Here is a 17,883-nt window from a genome sequence, read left to right on the forward strand (position 1 = left end):
GCAGGAAACTGAGGCTCTAAGAAGCAATTGACTTGCTGTGGAGGCTTGCCCAGGGAGAATTTTAGCATGTATGAGTTTATTAGTCAGAAGTCCTGGCGGATACTTCACCCCTTCTGAAGAATTTGAGTCAGCCTTGCCTCACAGCCCTCCCACTCCTTGCCTTGTCTGTTGCCTATGTTAGCTATGGCTACCTGTATATAGGGGAACTCCTTAAACCTCTTTGTTGGATGGGAAGTGGGTTTGGCTCAACAGATAGAGTGTCTGCCTACCATATAGGAGGTCCAGGGTTCAAACCCAGGGCCTCCTGACCCATGTGATGAGGTGGCCCACAGGCAGTGCTGATGTGCACAAGGAGTGCCGTGTCACACAGGGGTGTCCCCAGCATAGGGGAGCCCCACGTGCCCTGTAAAGAGAGCCGCCCAGTGCGAAAAAAGCACAGCCTGCCCAGGAGTGGTGCCGCACGCACCGAGAGCTGACGCAACAAAAAGAGACAGATTCCCCTTGCCGCTGACAAGAATACAAGTGGATACAGAAAACATATAGCAAGTGGACACAGAAAGCAGACAACGGGGGCGGGGGGGGGGGGGAGATAAATAAAAAATAAATCTTTAAAAAAGAAAAAAAACCTCTTAGTGGGAGATAAGTTATTCCACCCCATCTGATCACTTTCCTCATATTTATGTTTCTCCTTAGCTTTAGAGAAGTTGATATGACCTAGTAATTTCAATGTAGACAGCTGGCTTTAGGAGTCATCTTTATATCTCCTTCTTTTCTGTGTTAACGTGTTATGACAGTACTTCCTAGTGAAAGAGGTACCTTAACTTTAGCTCTTAATTGGCTTTCTCTCTGATAGGGCTCCTTTTCATTGCATCTAAAACATGATTAGATGGAGTGTTCAAGTGAGTGATTTGACAGTTGGAATTTTGAGGCAGCTGTCCTTTTCCAAATTTCCATATTCATTTTAAAAATTAGTTTTTGAGGAACAGTCAGTTTGAAAGGATTCTAATGGTGCTCACCAGCAGTGTGGCTGAACTTAATGCCTGCGCTACATGCTGTCTGTAAAGCTTATCGGTGGGAACTAAAGATATGTTTAGAAAGGGGAACTCTGGACTCAGATTTGGGGGGTGGTTTCAGGCTGCTTGCTAAAATGTATCTCTTTGGCCCAAGTATGTAAACATTGATTATGACTCAAGCCAAGCATACACCTTCATTCTATAAAGGCAGATTTCTTGTGACACACAGCTATGATTGTCTTAAAAGGCTTCTTAAAGAAAAAGCATTGTTTAGTCTGCCTATATTAATTTTTTTTGGTGTTCTCTTTTGTGTACCAGAATTGAACAGTTTTCCCATTTATGTTCCTAAACTCCTAGATTCTTTGTATGCATATCTTTCCCTCCCTACTAGGCTATTAGTTCCTTCAGTGGGTAGGCCATTTCCTACTTCCTGTTAGATAAATATTAGTCTTTCTTCAAACTCTTTGGGCAGAAGAGGACTTCAATTAGTTCTTTTTCTCCTTGTGTTCTTCAGTCCTTCCCAATCTGAGTTTAATTCCTGGAAAAAGAATCAATAGTGGTCTCTACTTTTGGCAGTAGGAGGCTTGCTGGAGAGAGAAATGGGACTTGTTCATTCAAAACTTAAAGGTTCTTCTGATCCATTTTAGCCTTGTCCCCTACCTCCACCCCCACCCCCAAAACAACAATAACAAAAAGCTGTATTAGTGCTCTCTAGGGAAACAGAACTGACAGGCGTTATCTGTAAATAATAGGAGATTTTATAATATTGTCTTATGCAACCTAGGGGATGCACAAATCCAAATTTCATAGGGCAGGCTGCAATCCAGACTCTAGTGTTGAGTTCCCCAGGAGACACTGGCTATCTGAGGTAAAGATGGGGATTCTCTTGCTGAATGCTGAAGTCACTTCTCCTTTTAAGCCCTTCAAATGATTTGATGAGACAGCACTCATTGTTGATGGCAGTCCCCTTGGCTGTTTGTAGATGTAACCAACCATCTATGCAGTCAACTCACTGATGATTAAAGTCCATGAAATGTCTTGTATTACAATTAGCCCAGTGTTCACATGACCAAACAACTGGGCACCATTACCTGGCTCAGCTGACACATGAGCCTAACCATCACAACATCCTAACTACAAATGTATCAGGATTGGTGTTAGCTATGTCACTTTGATGGATATACTGTGAAACTAGTCTTAAACATCTTTGTGATTGTTTCTTTGAACCTTGGTCCTTGAGAAGTTGTGACAGACAAAGGGGTCTGACCCAAAAAAGGTTAAAGGACAGCTTTACCACAGTTTCTGGGATTTGTACATGTGTTGCAGTCCTTTTCTCTGTCAAGTATAATTTCTGTGGGGCCTTAAATGTTTAGCCAATTGTCTTTCTCATTTGGTATCACCTATCTTTTAATTGTTACTTTTTAAAATCTTAGGCCCAGAAAAATAAAAATGTAAGAAATTTCCTTTATTAAAAAAATTTTTTTGACAGTCTTTTACAGTTGTCCAGGCATGTGTGATTGCTAGTGAGCTATGTTGCAAACTACCAGCTCAACTCCCTTCATTCTTTATTTCCAGGTCAATGTAACTGTGGACTACATTAGACCAGCCAGCCCCGCCACGGAGACAGTACCTGCCTTTTCAGAGCGTACCTGTGCCACTGTCACTATTGGAGGAATGTGAGTGTTCTGGCTGGCACGGACTTAGACACAGTCTCAGGAAGTTCATAGTTCTCCACTTATCCAAGTCTGTCCTTCCATTGGCTCTCCTTTGTTTCTCTTCCTTTTGCTCTTGCCACAGTGTTTATAATTTTTACGCATAGTACTCTGAATTTGCAACGTATACATTATAAAATAATCTCACTAGCTTACATATACTTCCATTGTTATTATTTAAATTTTCCTGTGTACTTAGCACTATGTAGTACAGATTAACTATTAATAATACCATTGATTGAGTGATAACTAGGCCTTAGGTGTTATCCAAAATTTAGTTAGATTCTCTGCCTATTGGTTTAGGAAGTTCACTTGTGTACACAAACACACACACACACATGCACGCATGCACATGCATGCAAAAGAGAAATGTGGTTAATTGGACATTTTCTTTGTATGGAGATGTATAATCACTATATAACAGAGTCGTCTTCTTCTACTATGCTGACTGTATCCCGATTTTTTTCCAGGATGTCTTGGCAGCCTGGTTGATGAACAGAGTTTTTCCAGGGAGATATCTGATAGGGAACAAGAAAGCCTGCTGGGTCATGCTTCTACAATAAATATTAAAACAGTCAGTCAGTCCACAGTAGCAGTTCTTACTCTGCATAAAATATACCAGCATGGTAATTGTTTCCTTCTCTATTTAACGATCTTAACTGCTGTTTATTACCAAACTGGTATTTTTCTTTTCTTCTGAGGGGGCAAAGTGGAGGGGAAGAAAAGAATAGGTTTCTCATCAAAACAGGGCTCATGTTATTGAAAGTACAATGAAGCCCTTTAGGAGATACCCTCTAAACTATAGCGTGCCTCTCAAAGGAAGGAGGATCTTTCAGACATTTGGCTTGAGAAAGCTCTCCCATGAAAGGGACCTCTTTGCCCTCATTCTTGCTGTCACATTTTGAAATGACTCTCATTAACCACTGTCACCACTCCTGATTTTATTAATGTTGTAATGTCCACACAAGAATCAGAGGTTTTGTCTTTACCACTTGAAGCTCAATACCAAATTCTGATGCCATTACCATAACACTATGGCGGGACAGGTTTTGTGAAAAACCGTTCTTGACCAAAATAAATTTTTTTGACAAATTTTTTGAAATGTTAAAAAACTAAGACATAGTTCAGTCATTCTTCTATCTCTATGACTTGCAATAATGATTTATTATCACTTCTTAGAAACTCTATATATGCTTCTTGACTTTGGAGAGCTAAAAAGCTCTCCCCATGATAAAATTTTGCAGTCACAAACAGGGAGTGCTGGTTCTAACACTCCACTAGAGTAGATCATCTCATTTACTTAGTACTGAGGTATATATATTTTTTAAAAAGTCTACACTGCTTAAAATTAGTTATTGTGGGAATGTTTTCTAGGGATTTTTTAAGTAGACAATTTGAGACAGCTGATTTAAAAACTTTCCCAGGATAGGATGTTGTGACTGTGCTCAAGAATAAAACCTTGAGAACTCACCTGCATCATTCTTGGCCTTGACTGAGTTTATTCCTTTGTATGTTTCTCTCCAGAGGTGGATGAGTCTCTGATCCAGCCAGCGTATTGGCTAGATTCCTTCTTTGCAAGAAGGTGTCAACCTTGTTTTGAGTTTGGTCAGTTAGTAACATGCTGATGTGGTCTTAATTAACTGCAGAGAATATCTGTACTGCAGGTTTATGCTAGTGATGATAGATAACCTTGACCTTTCTGTTCCTGAATTCTTATAATTGGGTTACACAAATGTTCGCATGATTTTTTCCAGAGGGCTATATACTGTATTTATTCTTCTAAATACTTAAGTTGTCTCCTCAGATGAGATCAGCCTGGCAGATTACCTGGAAAGCAGTATGAGTTTCCTCATAGAATTTTTTTTTAATTGAATTATATTCTAGAGAAATTTACTGATAATGTTGAGTTCACTAGTAAGTAAACTCCCTAAAGTTAGTGAATTTTATCTCTTTATTCACTATTGTATCCCCAGTACCCAATTATAGTTGGAGCTCAATAAAGTTGTCCAGTGACTTGTTGAATATATATCAGGTTGTCCCCTTATGGAGAATAAATAACAGGGAGTACTTAGCTGTCTTATTGCCTGGAATAGCTGTTTCTTTTGAGCTGCAGGTTGTTTTTATTTAGTCAGTACTATGAAACTTGTAACTGGTCATTTTAATTTTCTTCTTTTGTTTGTTTTTCGGAATTTCTGTGCCAAAGATAAACCATCTCTATAAAGTGGACCTCATAGCATGCCTGTTGTGCCCTCACCTTACTCATAGCTTCTGTTTGTTTTCCCTTTGCCTTGATTTTGTTTTTATTTACCTTAAAAATTTTTTTCTATCGTTTTGCAAGTCACTTCAAATAATATTGTGGAAAAGTCAAGGTATTAATAAGAGTAGTATCCACATAGTGAGCTTATGTTTAGAATCAGGGTATACTAAAAGTCTTCTATCTGGTGTTATGGTTAGTCACAAACATTGGTTAAAGAATAGTATTACTTGGACTCAGATGTGACTTTTCTACACATACCTCTTCGGTCATGTTTACTGAACCTGTGGTTGGTGCTAGGGATGGTCCATACTCAGGAGACTTGAATCTCTGGACTGCTCATGTGCCAGCTGGGCCCTGAGCCTCAGCAGAGTGGCGACTCCTACTCTCTGGTTCATTGGTCTTACCGAGGTCAGCTAACAGGGAGGTGAAGATGGTCAACCACTACACCAGGGAATCAAGAGAGCCTACAACTGCAAGCCGAGGAATTGCATCCATCATCCATGTGGAATCTAAGCCTCCTCTTGATCTAGAGGTGGAGAAGATATCTCCATCCCAGGGTCCACAGAATGGACTAGAGTGGACTTACTGATATTCTACTGTGAAACTATTGTGATGAGTAATAGAAGAAATTTTAGCATCGAGGTGGAGAAAGTGGCCACAGTAGTTGTTGAAGGCAGGGAGAGAGAAGAAGAGATGTGATGTGGGGGCATTTTTGGGATTTTGAGTTGTCCCAAATGATACTGCAGGGTCAGATGCTGGACTTTATATATCCTGCCATAACCCACTGAATGTACTGGGGGAGAGTGTGAACTACAGGATAAACTATTATCTATGTAGTGCAGCAGTGCCCCAAAATGTGTTCACGGAGTGTGATGAGTGTGCCACAATGATGGGGGAGGTTGTTGGTGTGGGAGGAGTGGGCTGGGGGGTAAGGGGTATATGGGAACCTCTTATATTTTTTAGTGTAACATTTTTTATCTTCAAAAAAATACAATTTACAAAAATGATGTGGAGAGTGGGTTATATGGGAAAAAAATAAAGAAGAAAGAAAAAAAAGAATGTTATTACTTAAAAAAGAAAAGGAGATATATCTCAATATATTGTAGTTTCATTTAAAACATAAAGGGTACATAGATATATAAACATTTAGGCAGTGTGGATCAACTATTTGATGCTGAGATATATTTATAACTTCTGGTTTAGAATAAGGACTTAAAAACACCAGTCATAGAAGAGAACCCCACTTTTTTTGTGATGTACCTTCCCTTCAGCTGTTAAAATTGTCCTGCTCATATTTATTTTGTAGCCATTTCTATAAAATCTTTTTAAAGGATCCAACTATTTTTGTACATATAAGTTCTTCCTTTGTGTACTTACATTTCAATGATTTATACAATCTCTAATGAAGTACATAATTACAATAATGTACACAACCAGCATAAAAACATTCGTGGACAAAAACAAATGACACAGCTGTTTTGTACAGAAGTGCTTAGGTGTGCTAGAGTGGTCCTCAGTAGTCATTGACCAGTGCATAGGTTTTGCTGAGGTAATCGTGTGTGTGGGTCAATTAAATAAAGTTTAGTCATGAGAATGTCCGTGGTATTCTTTGCCTCTCTGAAAGGTAGGCCTTGTTCAAGCTTATAGAATTATTGTGAGATTAAAAAGAGATCCAGTCTACATAATGCCTGTCATAATCTGTGGATTTTCACATATGTTGTGAGTTTTCCTTGTAAGTCTTCATAGTAACGAGTGGTTTTCCAGTTAAGAGATCATCTGGACTCCTCGGACTGTAGAACAGAATCTCCAAAGCTGGTTTTTCTAGGGATATGAGAAGAAAGAGAGAGATGAGATGGAGTCTCTTATTGGGCTATTTCAAAGTGGAATTTTAGGTGTATTTTCATGACAATATGTGTGCATTGTCTGTATCTTCCCTCAGTATAGTTTAGTCTCATCCTTTTCTGTTTCTCCTTGGTGTATGGGCAGGAGGTGGTCACAGGATCCTTGTGGAGGCCTCTGTGGTACAGCACAGGCTTCAGCTCTGTATGTCTTGCCCTCTGGGCAATCAATGAAAACGAGGTTCATAGTTACTTTAATAGATTAAAATTTTTTCCTTGATTAACTTGCTACAGAGTTGGCAAGAGCTGTTATCTGCTAATCAAAACAGTTTAAATAAAAAATAAAAAGATCAAACTTTGAGCCGTTTCTCATTCTCTGGCTCCCAGGTTAGGAATTAGCTGATCCTTTTAGGCCTGGTTTGTGACATGAAGCTGTCAAGATGGCGCTTCCTGTTAATTACTTTTTATTGTATTTAAGTCACTTAAATAACTCTTCTTGTGATTTAGTCCTCTATGTAATTAGCTTCAATGATTAAATCTTGTTCTTTCATTATGGCCAGAGCTTTCTTGAAGAGTGAGATTTTCCTGAGGTGACCTTTCCCTGGACTGGACTTCCCAATTACTCTGAGCTCCAATTTGGCAAACCCATACAATCTATTAACTGGTTGCCTTTGTCTTTCTGCATATCACATTTTCAAAGAAATGTGTTAAAAGAAAACTTGTTCACATTTGAAAGGGAGTTCCTAAAAATATATAGGTTAGGGTCAAACCTCACACATTCATACCCATATCTGCACCCCCCCAACCCTGACTCTGGAAAACCATCACATATCCAGAAGATATGGTGTTGCCAAGGTACTTCCCCTTTGTTTCCTATTATGTGGAGTATTTCACAGTGGCGAGCAACAAGAGACATGGCTTAATTTGTTAAAGGAGAAAATAAATGGCACTAAGATTGATCATGTTTATTTGGAGAGGGAGTTTGGTTTTTCAATGGTTTTTACTCTTTGGAAAGTTCCAGTCCTTGATTCCCTGCTTTGTCCCTCTCTCTTGCTCTTCTCTGTGATCCATGTATTACCTTGGTACTCGAGTACTCAAGCATGAAGCCTTCTTACCAGAGACATCATCAGAGATCTGTTGGGCTTGGAGTATCTTAGGTGACACTTTGGCTCTAAGGATTATTATCTGGCACACTCAAAACTGTCTCATGTAGGTTTGTTTGTTTAAGATTTATTTTATCACTTCCCCATCCCAATTGTTTGTGCTTGCTATCTGCTCCATGTCTCTTCTTTTTTTAGGAGGCACCGGGAACTGAACCCAGGACCTCTCATGTGGGAGGCAGGTGTCCAGTCACTTGAGCCACCTCTGCCCCCTGCTTCTTATGTCTCTCATTATGTTTCTTTGTTGTCTCACCTTGCTGTGCCAGCCCATAGGGTCAGCTCACTGTCTTCCTTGTCTTCTTTAGGAGGCACTGGGAACTGAACCCAGGACCTCCCATGTGGTAGGCAGGCCTCCAACTGCTTGAGCCATATCTGCTTCCCTCAAAGCTGACTTGATGAACTTCTTTTGTTTGCATCTCTTTATTTTTTTTTAAGATTTATTTTATTTATTTCTCCCCACCCCCCTTGTTATTTGCATTTGCTGTGTCTGTTTGTTGTGTGCTGGTTTTCTTTTTAGGAGGTTCCAGAACTGAACCCAGGACCTCTGATGTGGGGAGGGAGGTGCCTAATCACTTGAGCCACCTCTCCTCCCTGCTTTGTTGTGTCTCTCATGCTTTCCTCCTTGCATCTCTTGTTGCATCAGTTTTCTGTCTTGCTTATCTTCTTTAGGAGGCATCAGGAACTGAACCCAGGACCTCCCATGTGGTAGGCAGGAGCTCAATCGCTCGAGCCACATCCACTTCCCTTTTTGCATCTCTTTAGATTTTTCATAGACAGAACTTGATTTATTGTATTTATATGAATGAGACTGTTAAACATGTAAGAAATAAGACTTCCTTTACTTCTTTTTTCTTTGGTTCCAATTTACAGTAATGCTTTTTCCAGCTATTCTTCTAGTGACTTAAGCGTTAGGTTTAGGTCTTGTCCTTGTTCCGCTAGAATAATCCTTTTCTGATCCTACTTCAGTTTTTCCCAGTCACAGTAGGAATAAATGTCATTCGATCCCCAGATTTTCTGGTTTGGGTTCCCTAGCTTTAAGACTTTGATTGTCAAGCCTAGCCACCTATCTTTTGGAGTTTTCAAATCTTAAAACATACTAATATTTGAACTTCAGTCTGAACCAGGAAAGAAAGTGGCCTCTTAAAACCTTTTTCTCTGGCCTAATGTTCTTACTCAGAGAAGCCCACAGCCAGGAAGCTCCTCTTTCAGCAACTGAGGAAACGTGGCGGCAGCGCTAATGTCAGCAGCCTGGCCAGAGGGTGGGGTCTGTGTGGTGGTCCCACCCTTTTCTCCACTTCAGCATATTTGAGCACATTTGCTGGTTTTTGTCTTTTTTTCTGAAATCAGAAACACTCAACCAGCTCTACCACCCTTAAAATGAGCTGGTGGTACGGCTTTCTGGAAGTCATAATCTACCAATTTATATAACTGTGTTATTTCTGTTATGTCTAGCCACCATTCTGTGGACATTGGAAACGTTTAGTCTACAATGCTTTTTAAGGAAACAAGTGAGTAACTAGGACTTTCTCCTGGTAACTCATAGTATAGCAGTTGTTTTAAAAGACCCTCATCTTAGTTTTTATCCCATAAAGCACCATTAGAATGAACCTGGCTCTTGCACAGGGTTTGGGTTTAGAGTCAGGAAAATACTGTTGAGTTTCAGACAAATCTGTCACTTTTTCAAATATTTTGTAGCTAGCTATCATAGAAAACTCACACTCTCAGGTATTTTCCTTTAGAAACTTCTTGGCTTCAGATTTCTTTATAATGATTGTATTAGTTAGCCAAAGGGATGATGTGATGCAAAGTACCAGAAATCTGTTGGCATTTAGAAAGGGTATTTATTTGGAGTAAAAGCGTACAGTTACAAGGCCCTAAAGAGTCCAACTCAAGGTACCAGAAAAGGTATTTTCTCACCACAATCTGTTACCATATGTTGAAGCAAAATGGTAGGCAGTTTCAGTTAGAGTTCAGCCTTCCTGTTCCCCTTAAAGTTCTGTGGGCCCAGCCTCTTCCAATCTCAGCTGTAGGGTGGAGGGCTTGTTTCTTTCCAGTCCTGCTCAGCTGCTCAGGGCTCTGGTCACTTTAGCTGTAAACTATCAGATGAATAGCTCAGCTCTCCTCTTGGGGCTTTAGCTGTCTGAGCCCTCTTCTTTGGCATCTGTGGAGCTATCTTCTTTGGGCTGCAGAATCCTCTTCCATGTCTATGGCGCTCCCTTTCTCTGTGAATCTTCTATATGTCCATTTATATAGCCGACCAAGGGGGCAGGGACTCCACCTTGAGTTGTCCTAATGATGTGGTTGAATCAAAGAGCTAATTTTGATTTTATAAAGTCCATCTTTGGCTTTATATCAGTCAAAGGGCATCACTCCCAGAGGAACAGACCAGTTTACAAACATTGTCAATATCTCTTTTCCAAATTCATAACTAATATCAAACTGCTGTAACCATCATCTCTGTATGGAAGTTCAGTTTAATTGAGAAATTAAACTTTTCATAATGGTATCCTTGAACCATGCAAATTAGCTCATGTCCTTTGCTGAGGTATTTGAGAGCTTTTTTTTTCTTTTACAATGTTGATTGATTAGAGTGCCAGGTAGTGGGTGACCTGAATTCATGTATTGAGCTATTGGTGGCCAATTGGAGAAAACTAGAGACCTGGATGGGGCTGTAGCATATTGTGTCTTTATGGAAGACTTTATGAAACTTTAAAGTCTCTTCAGGTAGATTCAAAGCTATGCTTGAACAGTTAATTTTCTCAGTTTTTCCTGGGAAAAATGGTGGTAATGGTAACACAACATTGTGAATGTAATTAATACCACTGATTTATTTATTTGAATATGGGTAAAAGGGGAAATTTTTGGTTGTGTATATGTAACTAGAATAAATTAAAAACAAAAGAAATCCCCCCAAAACCATAGGTGGAGTGGATGTGGCTCAAGCTGTGTAGGGCCTACTTCCCACATGGAAGGTCCTGGTTTCTGTTCTTGGTGTTTCCTAAAAAAAAGCAAAAACAAAAAGCCAAACAAAAAACCAACTCAGCGGAGCCAGTGTAACTCAGCGGTTGTGCGCTGGCTTCTGTCATAGGAGGTCCTAGGTTTAATCCCCGGCCCCCAGTACTTCAAAAAACAAACAAGCAAAAAACATAGGACTGTACAACACTATCAGTGAACTCAAATGTAAACTCTGGACTATAGTAATACATTTATAATATTCTTTTTTTTTTTTTTTAAAGATTTATTTATTTCCCCCCACTACCACTACCCTCCAGTTGTCAGCTCTCTGTGTCCATTCTCTGTGTGTTCTTCTGTGTCTGCTTGCATTCTCATTAGGCAGCTCCGGGAACCAATCCTGGGACCTTCTGGAGTGGAAGAGAGGTGATCATTCTCTTGCACCACCTCAGCTCCCCTGTTCTGCTATGTCTCTTATTGTCTCTCCTCTGTGTCTCTTGTTGCATCATCTTGCTGCACCAGCTCTCTGCGTCAGCCGGCACTCCTGCATGGGGCAGGCGGCACTCCTCTGCAGAGGAGCATTCCCACGCAGGGCAGCACACTCACGTGGGCCGGCACTCCACATGGGACAGCTTACCACGTGGGCCAGCCTACCTTTACCACGAGACCCTGGGCATCGAACCCTGGACCTCCTATATGGTAGATGGGAGCCCAACTGCTTGAGCCACATCCGTTTCCCAATATTCTTTCATCATTCGTAACAAAGGTACCTCACTAATGCAAACTTTTAATTGGAGGGTGGTATATGGGGGCTTTTTTTTTCTGCATGATTTTTCTATAAACCTATAACTTCTAATTAAAAACAATTATGAACTTAGAAAATTAAAAATGAAATAAAGGAAAGCTGACTGAAAGCACCTAGTTTTGATTAACTCTTCCTCCTCTGATTTGTGTTAGGGATTAGAACCTTCAGTTTCAATTATAATTTGTAAGTCTAAGGGACCAGGGTGGCTAGAGTAACAGGAAGAAGGAACTGGCCTCAAAATCTCTTTTGCTCATATTGCTGGATTTGGGTGTGAAGTGTTTTCCTCGAAGGCTTGTGTGTGTACTAGCATGTGTCAGTCTTTGTGGAACTTTAAAACCTGTGACAAGCCATCTCAGTTCCTAGAGCAGAGTTGTAACTCTTATAGCTCTATGGATGGCAGTGCCCTCCTGGGCTCCTGAGACAGGCCTTAAGGGCCAGGAAGTCATATGAGGGTCTATTACAAAGAGATTAGGGGCCTGGGGGCTGTTCCTTGGGAAAGTCCTGCTAGTATACCGTGGAGGGCCTGGGAAAGTGAAGCTTTTCTCCAGATCAGGAGAGCTCATCATAAGGAAGATCGTCCTGTTCAGAGATACAGGTAAGTATATTCCCATCATCTAAATTGGAGGCCCAGTTTGAAAGAGTAGACATATTGTACTTCCATGGGCCCTCAGCGATGGACTGGGCCCAGACAAGGTGACAGGCTGCTGTTTCTATCACTGTCTACTGAGAACAATAGAATCATGTGTTTATTCGTTTAACAGATATTTATTGAGCATCTACTATGTGCCAGGCACTCAAGTAAAGTAGTGAACAAACAACAGACTGTTCCATGTATTAAGTGTCCCCCACCTGTAGTTTGTTCTAGAAATTTTGTGGCAAAATAACTCTTCACTGAAGCCTGTTTGTCTTTTTCCTCCTCAGAGGATAGTTCCTGGGCTATTCAATGATTGAAGTGTTCTGTGAATCTTGACAAATCACTGCTATTCCCACACTGCTCTATCTGCTGGGTCCAGTATCTGTCTCATTTACACTACTATTCACATTCACCCTTTAAGCCTCAGTTTCTGATATTATTATTTTAGTTTCAATAATAGTGAACCTTAAAATGCTCAATCTGTTTCTGATAAATGGTTTATACTTTCCACTCTAAAAGATAAAAAAATTACAACAGTTTCTCCCTTTCTCCTCCTCCAATTACAAGACATTTTATTTTTTCCTATTACCAAGATTTCTATCGTTTATTGCATTTTTCCTCTTTCACTGCAATTGTCATCAGTTTTTTCTATAAGTGATCCTAAAAATTTGACCCCCTTCCCCCAAAATAGTGGTTATAATATATAATTGTCTAAGTATTATTCCTGGACCAAGAAGTATGATTGTTGAGTTAGATCTAGAGAAAAAGAAGCAATCCTATATCACCACATTCCCAAAGATATATTATATTAAATGGATTCACTCTTTTTCTTTCTCCTTTCTGTACTTTTTCAAATGCAGTTGCCACTTATATTTCAAACCATCCTTTTTGTGAGATATTTCCTTTCATTTTGCTGAGGAGCCTTGAGTACTTTTTTATGTGTGGGTGCTAAACTTTGAATCCTTGCAGGACTGAAAATATTTGTATTTTTGATTGTTAGTTTCATTATAAAATTTTAGCTTCAAAATATGTCTTTTTTCCCCCTCTATGATCTTTGAAGACATTGTCATCTATTGTTTTATCCATGCTTACCAGAAATTTAGTCTCCATTTTTAGAAATATAACTTCTAGAAGTTTTTACAATTTCCTGGTTTTAATTTGCTGAAAATTTATTCAAGTATTTCTAGTTGTATCTTACTTTTTTTTTCTGCTGTATACTCAGTGGGCCTTTTTAATTCTGAACACATGTCTTCAAGTCAAGATTTTTTCCCCCGATATTTCATGGATTATTTTCCCTCTCTTTTTGCTTCTGTCCTCTGCTTCTGGAAATTCTGTTACTGTTGTACCTTATGCTTCATGTCTCTGTACCTTTTCTTTCATTTTTCTCAAAGCTTCCTTTGCGTTTTGTTCTGCATTCAAAGACATTTCAATTTGATCGTCTAGATTACTGGTTAAAGCTAGTCAGCCATGCATATTAACTTATTCTCATTTATTTCCATTCTCTTGCTTATTCAGTCATCTCTCACATTCATTTACTTATCATTAGTTCATTTACCAAGTATCTACAGTATTCCTACAATGTGCTGAGCATTTTGCAAGGCATCAGGAATACATTGGTAGTTCCAAAATGAAAGTGGTTTCTGCCCTTATAAAATTTACAGAGCCTATTCTCTTAATCCATTTTGTTTGTATTTCTGCACTCATACTTAAATTCTTTTTCTACTTGTTTTATTTAGTAGCGTCATGTTCTTGATTTATGAATGAAGTATTTTGTCTGATATCTTTGAGAATATTATCTAAATTTTTTAATCCTTTTCTATTTCCCCTATGTTTCAGTGCTTTCTTTGCCCATTTTCTTCCTTTTCTTTCATAAGTCCTCAAATATTTTGTGAAGAACACTAATTTGATTAAAATTTGCAGTTGGCGTGGTGTTCCTCTGCAGCTGTGTAGATGGCAAGCCTTTGTCATGAAAGGTGGAAGTGGACAGGGAGCATCAGAGGCAGGCTTTCCTGTAGGGTTCCTTAAAGTGTCTGGGCCTGTAGCATGGAAGAAGCTGGCAAGGTGCAGATTCCACTGAAATTACCAAAGCAAAAGGGGCTTTCTTCGGCAGATAGAGGCTCTTAGTGTATTTCACTGGGGTGGCTGGGGCTTATAATGAATGCATTTGGCCTAAGCTGTCTCACATTCTGTGCCTCTGCTTTTCTCTTGGGTGACAACATCCATTTAAGGCCCTTCCCCAGTCAAACCACCTACCATCTGTTCTGCCATAATACGTGTTACTTTAAAATGAATTTTTCCTTATGATACTGGTAAATTCGAGAATTGCTTTGGTATAAAGTAGAAGTCATGTTCATAAATGATATTCCCAAGTACTTGAAAGTGTTGACACAATAAGGGCTAAGCCTTCTCACAATTATAGAGAGCCCTTCAGCAATATGTAAGACTTAAAAAAGAAAAGCCTGAAAATCTAAATTTGAAGAATCTATAGCAGTAACTTCCTTCATTGTAAATTGTGACTACTTTAGTGGTTTCAAGAACCTTTCTGCTTTCTGCTTTGTTAAGCTCTCTAGCAAGCTGCAAGTGTGATTGGAGAAGCTGTGAAGACACTACCTCCACTATTAAAGCAATGGATTAATGAAATAAGGCTATGCTCTGGATCACATTTTAAATTTTGATTAAAGTATTCTCTATTAGAAACAAAAGCCCTCTAGTACATTATCCAGAAGCAGGAAGCATAATAGCACCAAGATTTAAGACCGCTCTGCCAGTAGAGATTTAACTATACCTGTATAAAAATTAGGATTGTTTTTACTAGTGACTGTTTTACAAAGTTCCATAGGGTTTAAGTGGCCTTTCCATAACTCTATGTTTCCACAAGCCCTGTTTGTTTGGCTCTCCCTCCCTCCCTCTCTCCCTCCCTCTTTCTTTCATGCAGTTTTATAGAATATAAGTTTTTTAGAAACACACATACAAGTATTTAATGGTGGGAATACCTGTACTTTCTCATAAGAGTATTTCTTGGGTTTTAGCCAGGGATCAAAGTCCTCTGCTCATAGGAACTCTGGGGGCATCACAGAGAAGGGGAAGAGGCTGGCAGGCCCAGTTCTTCAGAATGTGGTTCCTGATTCACTGCTTACATGATGCTGTCAAAGCCACTCTGGCACTTTGTATTCACCACTAAAGACCCCTTGGAGCACCCTTACTTCTTGGTGTTTGTGCTACAGTTTTCTAAGCCAATCAGATCCCACTGCTTACTGTCTATGAGAATGTCCACGCACTTCCTTGTTTTCCAACACCATTAGGGCTTTATTCTTTTCCTTCATTTCAGTGGCACCTTGTAAAAGGATGGGGATATGTTCTCAGACTGTGTTCTCAGTCTGCCATTATGACATCAAGCATCCTTTATTCCTTTGGATAGTAATTGATATGGTAGATAGGACATTTGGCATGGTTATTGTGGTGGCTTAAGTCACGTACTCATGTCCTTAGTTTTAATTCATTCCTGTAGGTGTGGAACCAAATTATAAATAGGACCTTTTGATGAAGTTACTTCAGATAAGGTATGACCCAACTGAATAAGAGTGGGTCTTAATCCTATTACTGGAGGATTTATAGAGAAGGCCACAGAGAGAGAGATGTCATAGAGAACAGCCAGAAGCTAGAAATCCAGGCAACCCAGAAAAGAAAGGAGTAGACACCACTGTGTGTATTGCCATGTGGCAGAAAGGCCAGGAAAGCCCCAAGATTATGGCCAGTTAGAATATACAGACCTGGGAGGAGCAAGCCTTCTAGCCTCTGAAACGATGAGCCAGTAATTTCCTAATATGAAGCCAACCCCTTGTATAATATTGTTTTAGCAGCCAAGAAACTAAAACATTTACCAATAAGCAGAAATTCTGGGTCTTTGATATGCTCTTTTCTTAACACCTTTCACTGTCCAATTGCTGTGACCAGCAAAGTGGCAAGGGAAATAGGAGTTGTTCAAGTTTATACTGAGTGGTCTTTTTAAAAAGTAATGAAAATTTAGTAACATTTTGAAAAGTTCAGAAAATAGAGAGATATTACCTATGATTTCATCTTGCTAATATAATCATTTTTTGGAGTGGGGGAGATGTTTTGTGTGCTGGGTTTTTTGTTATTGTTGTTGTTCAAGAATTTAGTTTAGAAACAGAAAACTTTTGATTACTTGGCATAGTGTTGAGATGAGGTCTAAGTCATGTCATTGTTTAGATCTTAAAGTTCTTTGGATATTTTTTCAAAGTAGGCTTTGGAGATAAACAGACCTAGAGTAAAATTTCAGCTCTACTGTTAGATAGCTGTCTACTTGCTACTTATATAACCGAAATGGTGAAAGGGCAGAGGCTACTGACTTAGTATTTTGGGGAATAATTTTTTCTACACTCCCACCTTAAAAAGGCTTACAAAAAATCATGCTCTGTGGAGCTTTTAGAATGATCCTTATCAAATAAAAAACAAATCCAAACTCACAGGGCTTGGATAAAAGTTAACATTTTCACCCTCTTTGCTATCTTTGAATTTTTGTGTGTTCAGTGAAAATGTGTTTTCCCAAGAGGGAAACAATTGGAACTTGGAGGGATTTAATAAATATTTGTGCCTTGAAAAGAATCTGTATGGTAGAATTTGGAGATGTGTAAGAGCATGAGATTCAGAAAGGGTAAAGGGAATATAGGATGGCCCTTGATCTGGTTTCCAGTGTGGGTATAACAAGGAACTTTTGTCTTTCTGATTTATCTGCTTACATATATATAAACTGATTCAGCAGAATGGTGCCTTAATATGAATGTCTGTTGTGGTAAGATTTTGATTTATAAACCATCACAAATCAGGTCAGTATTAGAAGGAACTATATTGCAATTCTTACACCATCCATCCCTACTTTTTCAAAAAGAAAGATAGAAAAATAAGAACCATTTCTGCATTAACTGAAAAATCACTTTTTTATAAAAACTAATAATCAAGTAATGCATTTATTACTGTTACAGCTTTCTCAGAAACCTCCTCCTAATGTGTTCCTTCATGTGCCACTTAACACAGCCTGTGGCTATGGAAAGACGGTGGAGTGAGGGCTGACCGCAGTGTCTCTGTAGTGGCTTATTGCTTTTCAAAGGAATGAATCAAAACAACCCTGCTCTCCTCAGAGAAAGGGATAGAATAAGGATTTTGGAAACTCTTAGCCTTTTGCTGGCCTCATTTGTTGCTTAGACAAGAACTAAGAATCATTAAATGAAAAAAATACCCTGATTTCCAATTCTTAGGAAAAATATTAAGCATATTTTCCAACAGAAACAATTTTATTTTGGCTTCGTTATTTTTATAGGTGGGGACTAGTTTCTAGAGCTTTTACCTGCAGAAAATTCTATACTTTATGCAGGGAAACTCTAAAGCAGCTGCCACACTAGACCTCACAACACTGACATTGGGCTTGATCTAGGTGGTAATGGATTCTAGGAACAAAAACTACCACTCTCCTATTCCTATGGTGCCAGCTGGC

General features: G+C 39.2%; 1 protein-coding gene across 1 annotated transcript in view; it reads left to right on the forward strand.

Annotated features, from left to right (window-relative positions):
• Positions 1-17,883, forward strand: part of SND1 (staphylococcal nuclease and tudor domain containing 1) — a 450,188-nt gene that overhangs the window by 199,860 nt on the left and 232,445 nt on the right. Inside the window, exon 12 of the mRNA XM_058297330.2 lies at positions 2,589-2,689. Coding sequence (XP_058153313.1) covers positions 2,589-2,689 — 101 coding nt within the window. The remainder of the gene's footprint in view (positions 1-2,588; positions 2,690-17,883) is intronic.

This window comes from Dasypus novemcinctus, chromosome 5 (assembly GCF_030445035.2).
Source record: "Dasypus novemcinctus isolate mDasNov1 chromosome 5, mDasNov1.1.hap2, whole genome shotgun sequence".
In the NCBI taxonomy this organism is placed as follows: Eukaryota; Metazoa; Chordata; class Mammalia; order Cingulata; family Dasypodidae; genus Dasypus; species Dasypus novemcinctus.